This window comes from Mandrillus leucophaeus, unplaced genomic scaffold (genome assembly GCF_000951045.1).
Source record: "Mandrillus leucophaeus isolate KB7577 unplaced genomic scaffold, Mleu.le_1.0 Scaffold177, whole genome shotgun sequence".
Classification (NCBI taxonomy): Eukaryota; Metazoa; Chordata; class Mammalia; order Primates; family Cercopithecidae; genus Mandrillus; species Mandrillus leucophaeus.
Genome location: NW_012101776.1, coordinates 3277191 through 3291002, shown reverse-complemented (window position 1 = coordinate 3291002; position 13812 = coordinate 3277191). Strand labels below are relative to the sequence as shown.

The window sequence follows — 13812 nt, the reverse complement described above, 5'->3', positions numbered from 1 at the left end:
CACACAATCTTTGCAGGTGGTGAGACTTCCAAGCTCCCTACATACCAAGCAACAGTTCACTTAAAATTCTGCCCTGGCCTCGATGCCCTCATGCCCAGGATTAGAGGCTACCCTTGTTCTCCATTGAGACTCCTTGAAAATCCTTTCTACTATGATAGTGAAATAATCAAAGCCTATCAAGTCTTCCCTTCAATATCAGAATTTGAGGCCTTCAGACAAAAGAAATAACATCATAAAATGAGAAAACTGAAGGAACCTGAGAAATCCTTTAGTCCTAATTTTACAGATGATGCCAGTGGGCTGGGTTGGGACAAGGTGTAGCTTGTGGCAGAACCAGGACTCAAACTTTGCCTCCTGACTACAAATCAATGCATCTTCCCCCACCACTAGCAAAATGACTGTCAAACAGATTTTGGCTTCTGGGTTTGGTTTGGTTCGTTCCTTCCTTTCCAGAGGAGGACATAACCATAGAGATTCAGGGTGGAAACATCGTTCTTGCTCTCATCCAAGTTGTTGATGTTCAAGTTGCCACAGTAGGATGGCAGTGATACGGTGTGGCTCTGTGTCCCCACCCATATTCCTTCATATCAGTGTGAGAACAGACTAGCAGGCAGCTTCCTTTTCAGGGTAATTTTCATGCAGAAATGATTTAGGATTTCGAGGGAGTTAAGCTTATGGCAAGACTATTACCAAAAAGGACTGCGGATAATGACATAGTTATGGGGACTTGGGGCAGGACTTAGGTTGCTGAGGAAGATACTGGAAGGAGCAGCTTTGTTAAGAGTCCTACAGAAGGAATGCTGTGGACCCCCAGGGCATCTGGGATTGGAAGAGGATGGTGAGACACCAAGAAACTCCCATGGTACATGACACACATTGTGTGGCCACTCCATTTGCTACTCGTCTGGCTATCACCATGTGCCTGCCAGCTTGTTGGGGGTGAGCTAATATATCGAGCAGAGTCATCTCTTACCTTCCAAACAGGGTTTTTTACAGGGTGAATATATAATTTTTGAATCATAAGGAGAGACGACTTTGGGTACTGGCAATACTATTTTACTGAAAATCTGGAGTTGCACAAATAGTTCTTTAGAACATAAAACTAAATGGATTGATACATAACAGTTACATTCGGCATTTATGAGAGGCAGTACAAAAATGTGTTCTGCTTTTTACATGATATAAATTGCATGTAATACCATGATTTAAACACTATCAGTTATATTAACTAATGCCATGAGATATATCTTACCCAGAACGTCTGAAGTTTCCCATAATGGAGAGCAAAAAATGCAGTTATATGAACAACTGAGTTTCTTTTCATTTTCAAATTCATTTTAGTGATGATGGGAAGATCTAAGGACAATCCTTCCATTGAAGAAGTAGGAAAAAACAGTTATAGCACTGTTCTGAACTCATCAAAAATGAAATTAGGCACATGTGCTTCAGCAACCTGAAAAATTAAAGCATTAAGTTATTCATGGTGTTATAGTTGAACAAATTGAAAATTTTCACGCAAAAAAGAGAAGGTATCCTTGGAGCAAGGTCAATAACGGAAGAGGAGACTCCCATGGGCGGACAACGCCTTGAAACAGCCCCTTTCTGTTTCTGGTGCCCTCTGGACGACAGTCTCATTTCTTGGCACTGCTAACATTTGAGGGGACGCAGTACAGCTCTCCCACCTCCAAACGTGAGCTCCTTGGCTCTTAAAGGCACCTTGATCTGCGAGGAATGTTCATGCCTCTGGGAAGTACTGACAAGTACTCAGGTCACCTAACACACTTTATTAACTGATGACCAACAAAGGAAAACCAGGATGGCTGGCAAGTGACGGGAATGGAGAGGTAGGGGAGGGCAGGAATGAGAATGAGAAACCAAGGCCAGAAGGGGAAGAGCAGGAAGGCCCTCAGAGGCATACATTCCTGAACTGTTCTTAGGCAAAGCCCTGAGAAGAATAAATTGGGCTGAGTTGGGTAGAATGTGGAGGTAGGTGATCTCCAAGTGCTGGAGATGAGTATTTTTTAGAAGCAGTGTTTAATTTTTTTTCTGATCAAAAAGGTATCGCCTGCTAATGAGAGGAAATTTTGCAAATGCAGAAGACTATAAAAATTAATTTTACAGGGGGTGGGGGGCAAGGGGAGGGAGAGCATTAGTATAAATACCTAATACATGCGGGGCTTAAAACCTAGGCTGGGTGTGGTGGCTCATGCCTGTAATCCCGGCACTTTGGGAGGCTAAGGTAGGCAGATCACGAGGTCAGGAGTTCAAGACCAGCCTGACCAACATGGAGAAACCCCATCTCTAGTGAAAATAAAAAAATTAGCTGGACATGGTGGCACACACCTATAATCTCAGCTACTCAGGAGGCTGAGGCAGAAGAATCGCTTGAACCAGGGAGGTGGAGGTTGCAGTGAGACGAGATCTCGCCACTGCACTCCAGCCTGGGTGACAGATGGCACATGTATAATACCTATGTAACAAACCTGCACGTTCCACACGTGTAGCCCAGAGCTTAAAATTTAAAAACATTTTAAAATCTTAATCTCTTAGAGAAAATAAAAACTGGTAACTTTTGTACTGAATTCTTCCAGTTTACTTACACACACACATATACACACTCAAAATTAGGATCATATAGTATTGTGTCCTTCTTTACCTCTGCTAAATCTTATATTATGAACATCCTTGTGCACGTATCTTGGTGAACTTTTGCACATATATCCAGCAGGTAAAATTCCTAGCAGTGGAATTGCTGGGATCACGGTAAGTATATTACAAATGTTTTTAAAAATAGATAAAGCTAAATTGCCCTCCTCAAACGCTGTTATTTTACATTCCAATTAACAGCACTGAGGAGTCCCATTTCTCCAAATGCTTCCGAATAATGGGGGCCCAACATTTCACTTTTCACCAACCTGATAAGTGGAAATAGTAATTTTCCTTTTCTTTGGATTTTTGTCCTTTGAATCCAAAGGTCTATCATTTCTATTTCTTGAAAACTGCCTATTAATATCCTTTGCCCTTCCCCTGCTTTTTTTCTATCAGCGTGAACATCGTTTTCTTACTGAACTTGAAGATTTGAAGAGCACACTATAAATCAAGGAAACTCGTCCTTTGTTAGTATTTCCTCTTTTGTTTTTTAATTAAGAGACACTGACACAGAATTGTTTAACTATATTCAGCATTTATAAAAAATCAAATCTCTAAATCTGTTTCTTAAGTTTCTTCTTTTGGTTTTATGTTTAGGAAGTTCTGAGAGCTGATACATATTTGCCTAATTTTTCAGCTAATTTATTTGTTTCATATTTCACACTAACGCTTTATCTGTAATTAATTTTGATAACACAGAAGATGTAAAGGGGATGAAGCTGCTATTTTTTAACTGTGTGAACTTACATCTATGGACTAATATTCCCTTTCTCCCTTAATTTGAGATGCTACTTTTCCTCAAGTACCATTGTATGCACAGGGTTTGTTTCTACGCTACATATTCTTGTTCATTGTTCCTTCTATTGAGTTGCATACCAGTACCATCCTATTTTGGTTTCTATAGTTTTATAATGTCTTAATACTTGATATGTTTTAATATCTTTTTTTTAAAAAGTACTTGCTTAAGTTCTATGACATTTTAAAAAATATATTTTTTGAAGTTAAAAAAGTACCTGAAATCTCAGTTGTAACTGCAGTAAACCTATAAACTAGAAAGAACTGTTATCGCTGTAATATTCGAGGACCCTCATTCAGAAATACGGACTTTCAAATTTTATATTTGAAAGTTTTATAGTTTTTTAATAAAGTGCTCTTTCATATTTCTTGTAGAGGTTATTCTTAGCTATATTATTTCCCTGTTATTTCTGTGAATAGGTCCTTTTTCACACTGTATTTTTTGATTGATTAGTGTATTTATTTCATACATTTATTCTGTAGCCAGCTTGTTTTCTGATCTCTGTATTATTTTAACAGTTTTTCACATGATTCTATTGGGTATTCAAGGAAGACAGTTATCCAGAAATCCCAGTACTGGGTAACTACCCAGAGGAAAAGAAGTCATTATTCAAAAAAGATACCTGCACATGCATGTTTACAGCAGTACAATTTACAATTGCAAAATCGTAGAACCAACCCAAATGCCCATCAATCAACGAGTGGATAAAGAAATTGTGGTATATACATACGGTGGAATACTACGCAGCCATAAAATGAATTAACAGCATTTGCAGTGACCTGGATGAGACTGGAGATTATTCTTACAAGTGAAGTAACTCAGGAATGGAAAACCAAACATCGTATGTTCTCACTGATACGTGAGAGCCAAGCTATGAGGATGCAAAGGCATAAGAATGATACAATGGACTTTGGGGATTTGGGGGCAAGAATGGGAGGGGGGTGAGGGATAAAAGACTACAAATACGGAGCAGTGGATACTGCTCAGGTGATGGGTGCATCAAAATCTCACAAGTCACCACTAAAGAACCTACTCATGTAACCAAATACCATCTGTATCCCAAGAACTTATGGAAAAATAAAAAGGGAAGACAATTAATCTCAAATAATACAGAGTTTGTCTTCTTTCCAATAGGCATTTTATTTTCATTTCATTTCTTATTGTCTTGCACCTGTATAACAAAAGTAGTTGCAAGAGTCTGTATAGCTGTCATGACACTGTGGCGGTCCTGGCTTTAATGGAAATGCCACTAACATTTCACTATTACGTACTGACACTGCTAGTTAATTTTAAAAGTTCATCTTTGGCTTGTGTTGTAAGAAAGTATATTTGAATACTAACCTACTAATTTCTAAAAATCAAAGGATTTTTAGTATCTATTGAAAGTCTTTTATTTTTCAATATCGAGCTGTCCACTTTGAGCTAAAACTTAACAAAGTGGAATTACTAGTGAGAAAGGGAGAGGAAAGAGTGTCTTAGTAGGTGAAAAGTAGTCTGTCATTTTTGGAAACAGTGTTCATATCTACATTTAGTTGTGGCATGCACTTAACTGTACTTGCTGTGGGAACCAGGTCAGTGGAGAGAGAAAGAACAAACCACCATGATTATTTCTTTCCTCTGGCCACTTAAGGAATTGTCTCCTGGCTTGCCCATTTCACTTAACTCCTGAACCAGGTGAGTTGCTGACAGGAGTACATGGTGGAGAGGAAGAAGAGGTGGGAGGGGCATTGTGTTAAACTCTGCAAGGCACTTCCCATGGTGGAAAAAGCAGGGACATTTCAGAGCTGGTGGCAGAGCAGTGGAGAGGTGCAGAGGCACCTGCTGTGAATGACCTACTGGACTTCACTCCTGATGAGTCCAGGGCCACTATTATTAGCATCTTTTTACAACTCGGTCATTAATGTTGTTCTTTACTATCTATCACTTACCCTCCTGGGTAGCTTTGTGTACCGAACATAATCCTCCAGGAACAGAAGGGCTCCTACAACATCTGCAGGAATCTCAGGTATCTTCTGGCTATAATAGACAACAGTTTAGATCAATTAACTGCTTTGCACATCGTAAGTCCTTGGTCAGAATCCTGAAAGACTAAATTACCAACAGATTACCTAATGAAGTCAAAGATGAACAAAAACATTGAGCATGCTCTTGATTCCTGTCAAGTTGTCACCTTGCTCACATCTTTTCAGGGGCCTACCCTATAGGGTAAATGTGAGCTTCTCTATATCGTTTCCATGGGCACCTACAACACGATCCCTGCTATCTGTTCAGACTCATCTCCCTCTGTTGACATGATTCAACACCTAGCAGGTCCCACACTTTTTTAGGAGTCAGTAGTATTTTGTGTGCACTTAGAAGATCGCTTTGGTTTGCTTTATTTTTTTTTTGAGATGAAGTCTTGCTCTGTCACCCAGGCTGGAGTGCAATGGTGCGATCTTGGCTCACTGCAATCTCTAAGGCCTTCAGGGTTCAAGTGATTCTCCTGCCTCAGCCTCCTGAGTAGCTGGGATTACAGGTGGCCACCACCATGCCTGGCTAATTTTTGTGTGTTTTTTTTTAATAGAGATGGGGTTTCACCAGGTTGGCCAGGCTGGTCTTGAACTCCTGACCTCAAGTAATCTGCCCGCCTCAGTCTCCCAAAGTGCTGGGATTACAGGCTTGAGCCACACCATGCCCAGCCGCTTTGATTTGTTTTTTACATTATAGTGGCAAAAATGACCAAGCAGACATGACAGCAAAGGTTATTTAGCCAGGCTGACGCTTTAGGATAGAGAGAAGGAGGCGCAGGACCCAGCATCTCAGGGAAATAACTTTTTTTCTTTATCCCAGAAAACCCACATTTAGGGGCAGGGGAAAAGAACTGGCAGGAATTAAAGCTTTATAAGCACCGTATCAAATAGCAACTCCTGTGAAATTTGCTTCTCTACACGCAGACACTGCCCAGGCTTTGACACACTGACATGTCTTCTGACTCCCACTGAAGTGAGTGGAATCATCTCTTGGCAGTGGTCCGGCAGGAGTGCAGGGGCTTGCCGAGATCGAAGAGCTGCATCCAAGAGTGCAGAGGAACACGGCTGCACTTTCTTCCCCATGGTAATTACTAATCACGGTCCTGAGTCACTCCTGGAAAATCACTGTGAGTAGACCTGACGGAGTTCCCCTGGCAGGGTGACTAAGGATGGGCACACCCGTCATTGCTCTAAACAAGGAGGTGTGCCCTGACTTGCTTTATAGACAAGGGTGAGCAACCATTTCCCACCTCTATTAGGGCGATAAGAAGAGGAATTTGGCAATACGAGGTTTAAGTTAGGTTTTGTGACAAGAAGTCCACGTAGTCCTGGTTGGTCTTCTGTACCTTGTACACTGCTCCACCGTGGAGCAGATAAACTGGCCGATCAGCGCCAGGAACTGCTCGGTGTACCGGGAATGGAACTGCTTCAGCAGAGTGAGCAGTCCCAGGACAAGTGGCGGCCAATCAACTGGGTCGGTCGGTTTTCGGCAGACCATTCCTGAAAGGGGACAAGTTGCAACACCGCATGAAGTACCTGCCTTCGGCAACATTCATTAAATATTAACGCTGTGAAGGTCAAAATGTTTGGGGCCCATATACTCTCTGGCAGATGATATTTTAGAGGGAATGACAATTCTGGGCCATAATTTGAATTAGCCACAGGATTGGGATATTCCAGCAGTCTGAAGGATTCAAAACCAATAAAACAGTTACTAAATTTTGTAATTATCATTACTGGTTCTTTTGAATTACTCAATTAACATGCATTATTGTAGCAATTTTTAAAGATATAGATAAATGTAAATGAGAAAAAAAAATTACTCCAACTGTCTTCTGTTAACGGCAGCATGACACACTAGATAACCCTGAACTACTATCTTAAGAGAAAAGCTGGATAAAATATTTTTAGAACACCTTTAAACAAATGTTGAGTATTATATATAAAGAATCTGCAGAAATCAAGACAGTGGAAGAAGGACATTTATGAAGTGAATGAGTACCAAACCTGGCCTTTACACTAAAGATTTTTTTAAAAATTGGAGATGGGGTCTTGCTATGTTGCCCAGGCTGGAGTGCAGTGGCTATTCACAGGTGCAATCATAGCACATTACAGCCTTGAATTCCAGGGCTCAAGCTGGGACTACAGGTGTGTACCACTGCACCTGCCTCTACTAAAGATTTCTGCCAAAATGTGGAGACTCTGACCTCTGCCTGGATGGCTGCATGGGAAACCAGAGACGAGATTAGAGTCTTCAGGAAGAAACACAATGTTGAAAAAGAACAATGTCGGAAGGCTTAGGTTGCCTAATTTCAAGCTCTCTGTACGGTTTCAATAATCAAGACACTATGGCGTAAGAACAGACAAATAGATCATTGGAACAGAATAGAGTCTAGAGACAGTCCCACCCTTACATGAGTAATTGAATAACCACAAATAAACCAAATAATAAAAAAAGATAAATCTTTCAACAAACGGTACTGAAACTGGATAGCCTTATGGGGGAACAATAAATCTTGACCCCTACCTCACACTGTACACAAAAAACAATTAGAGATGAACGACTGGCCTCAATGTAAAAGGGAAGACTACAGAACTTTCAGAAAAAAGATCGAAGACATCTCTGTGACCTTGGAGAAGGCAGATATTTCTTTTTTTTTTTTTTTTCAGACGGAGTCTCACTACGCCACCTGGGCTGGAGTGCAGTGGCGCAATCTTGGCTCACTGCAACCTCTGCCTCCCAGGTTCTAGAAATTCTCCTGCCTCAGCCTCCCAAGTAGCTGAGATTACAGGCATGTGGTACCACGTCTGGCTAATTTTTATATTTTTAGTAGAGACAGGTGTTTCACTATGTTGACCAGGCTGGTCTCAAACTCCTAACCCCAGGTGATCCTCTTGTCTTGGCCTCCCAAAGTGCTGGGATTACAGGCGTGAGCCACTGTGCCTGGCCTGGCAGAGATTTCTTAGACAAGACACGAGGAGTAATTATAAAGGAAAAAAATGGATAAATTGGACACCATCAACAGTAAAAACTTCTGCTCACTAAAGTTACCTGTAGAGAAATACATGGATAAGCCACAATTTGTGAAAAAATATTCTCAAAACATATATCTAATAAAGAACTTGTATCCATAATATATATATAACTCCTACAAGTCTGTAATAAAAATGCAAACAATTTAAAAATGAGCAAACGACTAGAACGGGCACTTCACAGAGAAGGATATAAGGAATGGCCAATAAGCCCAAGAAAAAGTGCTCAAATCACTAATCATCAGGGAAAGGCAAATTAAAGCTGCAACAAGACACTAGCACTTTGGGAGGCTGAGGTGGGTGGAACACTTGAGGCCAGGAGTTTGAGACCAGCCTGGCCAACATGGTGAAACCTGTCTCTACTAAAAATACAAAAATTACTCGAGCATGGTGATTCATGCTTGTAACCTGTAATTCTAGCTACTCAGATGGCTGAGGCAAAACTGCTTGAACTCAGGAGGCGGAGGTTCAGTGAGCTGAGATTACGCTAGATTACGCTACTGCATTCCAGCCGGGGTGACGGAGTGAGACTCTGTTTCAAAAAGAAAAAAAAAAAAAAAGAAAAAGAAGAAGAAGAAGAATGGCTAAAATGAAAACGACTGATGCCACCAAATAATGGTGAGGATGTGGAGTACACATATACTCACTCTTGGTGAGAGTGAAACTGGCACAACCACTTTGGACAAAGGGCTGGCAGTTTCTTATCAAGTTAACTGGTTAGACAGACCCTCAGATCCCATATTTGGGTTCTTGTGAAGACCGGGAAATCTCTTTCCCAAACCAGAGAAGCCTAAACAAGTGATCCTGAATAACCTAACCTTGGCCTTGGCAATTCAGAACATGGAGGAATCATCCTAACAGGACTCAGTATGGAGAAATAATCCTTTCCAGGTGGAAAGCAAGAGTGATGTTAACAACAAACACTTCTACAGCTAGCTCTAGTTGTTGTAGAAGCTTCTTTCTTCAAACACAGACCAAGCCAGGTATGCATTTCATAGGTCAATCTTGAGAACGGTGTTTACAAGGTTAAATAAATGTTTTTTGGATATACAGTTTCAAGGCTCAACAGTTTCAATAATCAAGACACTATTGACATAAGAAAAGACAAATACATCAATGGAACAGAATAGAGAGTCTAGAGACAGTCCCATCCTTATATGAGCAACTGAATATCCACAAAGATACCAAACAATTGTTCCTTCCTCAGTCCTACTGTAATTTAGTTCCTGCATTTACACATCAGTCTTATTGATAAGAAGAATTACAGTCAGTTATAAATACTATATTTCTAGGATCCATAAAGATTTTGTTGTGTCATGTTTTGTTTTAAGATCTGGGAATTCCAGGGACAATGATATTTTTCATAAGTAGCTTTACAATCAAGGTGCCAGGCCCTAATCATATACACAATGAAAAAAAATATTAGAATGAGAAGTCAACAAAAAGTTATTATTTAATGAAAAGAAGACTCTTTCTGCACTGACAGTTCATTATCAAGAATCATATACTCCTATTGAATACTAATATAGGGAGAACAGAGAGAGAACCTGAATCTCTGAATCTTCAGATGAACCTTTACATTACGCTTGGGATGGCCCTTTAAATTGGTTTTGACCAATATATAGAAAGGGACTCAGTACCTGTTGGGCACTCAGTTTGCGGGTCACTTGGCCAAAGTCACATAGGTGATAAGCAGTGAAGCCAGATTCCAAACACACATTGGTTCCCTCCCTCCTACAGCAAGTACTACTGAGGAGATCATGCTCTGCCTTCTGTGACAACCACTGACACTGTCATGGATATAGTGTCTAGAATCAATGATTACTTTTGAATGAGAGAATAAAGACATTAAAGAGATTCCACATTTTCATCCTAAAAAAGCTTATGAAATAGGAAAGTACTGTAAGGAAGAAATATATTTAGAAATCTCTAGTTAAGAAAAAATGATTACATTTGTAGAAATGATCTTATAATGCTTTTAAAGTAAACTAAAATCCATAGTGGATTTTTTAAAATGTCATTTAGTTGCATATAAAGTTTGAAGGCAGAGGAAACACTTGGGTATCTATTATATAACTACAAAAATATTCTGACCAATGACAAAAATAAATTAGGGTTATATTCCTGGAAAGAACAGACATATTGAAAGGCTTTGGTGTCTCTTGTTTGTACTGAATATTCTGACATACAATCATACATAAAATATTAGATGTTCATGTATAAATATTAGTCTTATCTCCTTAACTATATTGTTACTTTTCCCATCGTGGTCCCAGATACACAGCTGGCACATGAATCTTGTTGAAAGAACAGAACATCAACCAAAATAAGTCTCTTTCACACCACAATTAGCTACCTAAACATTAAAGAAGAGAATCAAAACAAAGGTCCCTCACATTCTACAAGCTGGACAGTGAACCCTTACTGAGGTGGACCATACTTGGTTGATTTTTAAATCCACTGTCTAGGCCGGGCACGGTGGTTCACGCCTGTAATCCCAGCCCTTTAGGAGGCCAAGGCAGGTGGATCGCTTGAGCCCAGGAGTTTGAAATCAGTCTGGGTAACACAGCAAACCCCTGTCGCCACAAAAAATTAGCTGGGCATGGCGGTATGCGCCTATAGTCCCAGCTACTCAGGAGGCTGAGGTGGGAGGATTCTTGAGCACGAGAGGTCAAGGCTGTAGTGAGCTGAGATTGTGCCACTGTACTTCCATCTGAGTGACTGAGTGAGACCTTGTCTCAAAAATAAAATAAAATAAATAAATAAGTGTACTTAAAAAAGAGTAAATAAATCTGATCGTGTGTGGTGGCTCACGCCTGTAATCCCAGCACTTAGGTAGGCCGAGGTAGGCGGATCACCTAAGGTCAGGAGTTTGAGACCAGCCTGGTTAACATGGTGAAACCCTGTCTCTATTAAAACTACAAAAATATTAGACAGGCGTGGTAGTATGTGCCTGTAATCCCAGCTACTTGGGAGGCTGAGGCAGGAGAATCACTTGAACCTGGGAGGCAGAGGCTGCAGTGAGCCGAGACCATCTCTCCAGCCTGGGCGAGAAGAACAAAACTCCGTCTCAAAAAAATAAAATAAAAATAAAAATAAAAATAAATAAATCCACTGTCTACAGTTCATAAAAAGGCATTGTATTTCAGAGGCATAAAGACTTGAATTTCTTAAACATGAATTTAACTAAGAAAAGATCTCATATCTGACATATTGAAAGGCATGTCCATACAAAGAGCTATTTAGTGAGATGCTAATCTGTTGGTATTGTTACTCACTGCAAATAACAAATGTCATACGTACCTAGATTTTTGTTGTACTGAAGTTTTGGCAACTGAGCGATCAAAAATAGAAAGTTGACAATTGGAAAATAGGGTAAGCGCTTTGTTGTTATGTATATCTGGAAAGAGAAAAGGTAAGAAAAATGGATGGTTAATTCACATTGCACAATATCACAGATCAGGTTTCCAAATGAAAATCTTCCATTTTACTTCAGTTTGCTCTTTGGCCTTCCTGAAATGTGGATGGTTCCATTAATTTGCTGCCTTCAGAGTTGTATTTAACACACCTGGCCTTGCCCACATAAATACCTATAACATCATTTGCCCTTCTGGAAAGAAAACGATTTTGCTTAGAATGACTTTCCCCCTGAATCCTGTTAATGTCATTAATAAAGGGCGGGAGGAATGAGTGATGAGCAAGAATGGGAGGGGAAGGCAAAATGAAGAGCAGTTGAGGCAGAGCTGGAGGGGAATATAGGGGGAGTGTGGGAGGGAGAAGAGGGAGAGAGGGAAAAAGGGAAGAAGGAGAGGAGGAAGAGGGAGAGTAGAGGGAAAAGATCCATGTAGCAGCGACTGGTAGTATCTAAGTAGAAAGAGAGCAAAGTTCTTGTCATTTGCTGTCCCCTAGGCAATGTCAAAGAGCAGTCTCCCAGATGTCACGGCAGAAACTATAGTCAGGGCATACACGGCTGGGTCCAGACTCCCAGCTGGCCGATTCCACAGGAGACAGGGTAGCACACGGGTCAGAAGCACAGGCTCTGGTCAGACTGCCTGGCTCCTCCACTTGCTAGCTAGCCTCTCTGAGCCTCGGGTTCCTCAACTCATAATGGTGTATTTCACAGGGCTTGTTGTGAGATGAAGTGAGATAATCCACCATCAGGGTTAAGACAGTGCACTTGTTACGCAGTAAATATTCAAGACGTTAGCTACTATTCAGGTCTATAATCTTTTATCCAAAACACAAGGGATAATACAGATTTCAGAATTTCAAATTTTATAGATTTTAGAAAGACAATATAGGGGCTAGGGTAATGCGCTATAATCAAAGTCAGTAATGCACTATAATCAAAGTCTGCATCAAAATATATGAATGTTTATAGTAAGAAGGATAAATAACTAGTATAAACAGCCTTATGTCAGCTCAGGACAGATTTTGCCACGCAGAGAGACCGGGCACTGAGTTATGAAAAAACTTTCAGTTCTTAGAGGTTTTCTGAGCTCACAACTGCAGAAAAGAGTTTGTAGCTCCTGTGATGACTGGGATTACCGTCAGCCACAAGGGGAAGCATCTTTGGCAAGACAGATCAATGCTACCATTTTGGGTTTGTTGGGCCTTGATGACTGAACTGCAAACCCCAGTGAAACCCAAAACTCATCTCTTACACGGATGCAGCACTTTCCCCTTTGTCATGAGCTTTCACCAGCGCTATAGCACTTGATTCTCCCAGACCCAAGCCAGGCGGGGAAAGTATGATGATTGCTTAGAAAGGGCAGGGAACTGAATGGAATGAAGGTTCTGGGGTCTGAACGCAGGTTCCTCTGGTATTTCTACACAGTAATCTGTTACCTGGGCCAAATACCATTCTGTACCCCAACCCCCGCCATTATATATTTTAATTATTCACCTTATTCAGTGGGTTGTGAATGCCAGCTGCCTCCAGATAGGCTGTGATTTCATATAAAAGTGTGTTATCTTCTTTGGGATAAGGAAGTGAAGGGTCCTGATAGTGGGCTTCAATGTCTGCTAGGAGAGCCCTAAACGAAGAAAAACCCCGGAGATAAACATTAGGGATTAAATGAGTTTATACAAGAGTTAATACAGGCCAGTGACGTAATCTTTTCAAGCCTCAGTTTCCTCATTTGTAAAATGAGAGCTTGATCCCGCTAATTCTCAATCCATGCCTGTGATTGGTTTTAAGTGGAAAATTTGACCTAGAATTACTTTATCTTTTGGAATCAACCTCAATCAAATGCATTCACCGTTCAAATCATCATATATTGACTGAATTGTTCTTAATATCTGCTTTGTCAAAAGCACTGACTT

At 40.5% G+C, this 13812-nt stretch overlaps 1 protein-coding gene across 1 annotated transcript in view; it reads right to left on the bottom strand.

Annotated features, from left to right (window-relative positions):
• Positions 1-1040: 1040 nt before the first annotated feature.
• The window catches only part of KIAA0196 (KIAA0196 ortholog), a 97358-nt gene continuing 84586 nt past the window's right edge, over positions 1041-13812 (bottom strand). Inside the window, exons 23-26 of the mRNA XM_011977288.1 lie at positions 11791-11887; positions 6801-6954; positions 5374-5461; positions 1041-1453 (exon numbers count right to left, since the gene is read on the bottom strand). Coding sequence (XP_011832678.1) covers positions 1397-1453; positions 5374-5461; positions 6801-6954; positions 11791-11887 — 396 coding nt within the window. The 3' untranslated portion in view covers positions 1041-1396. The remainder of the gene's footprint in view (positions 1454-5373; positions 5462-6800; positions 6955-11790; positions 11888-13812) is intronic.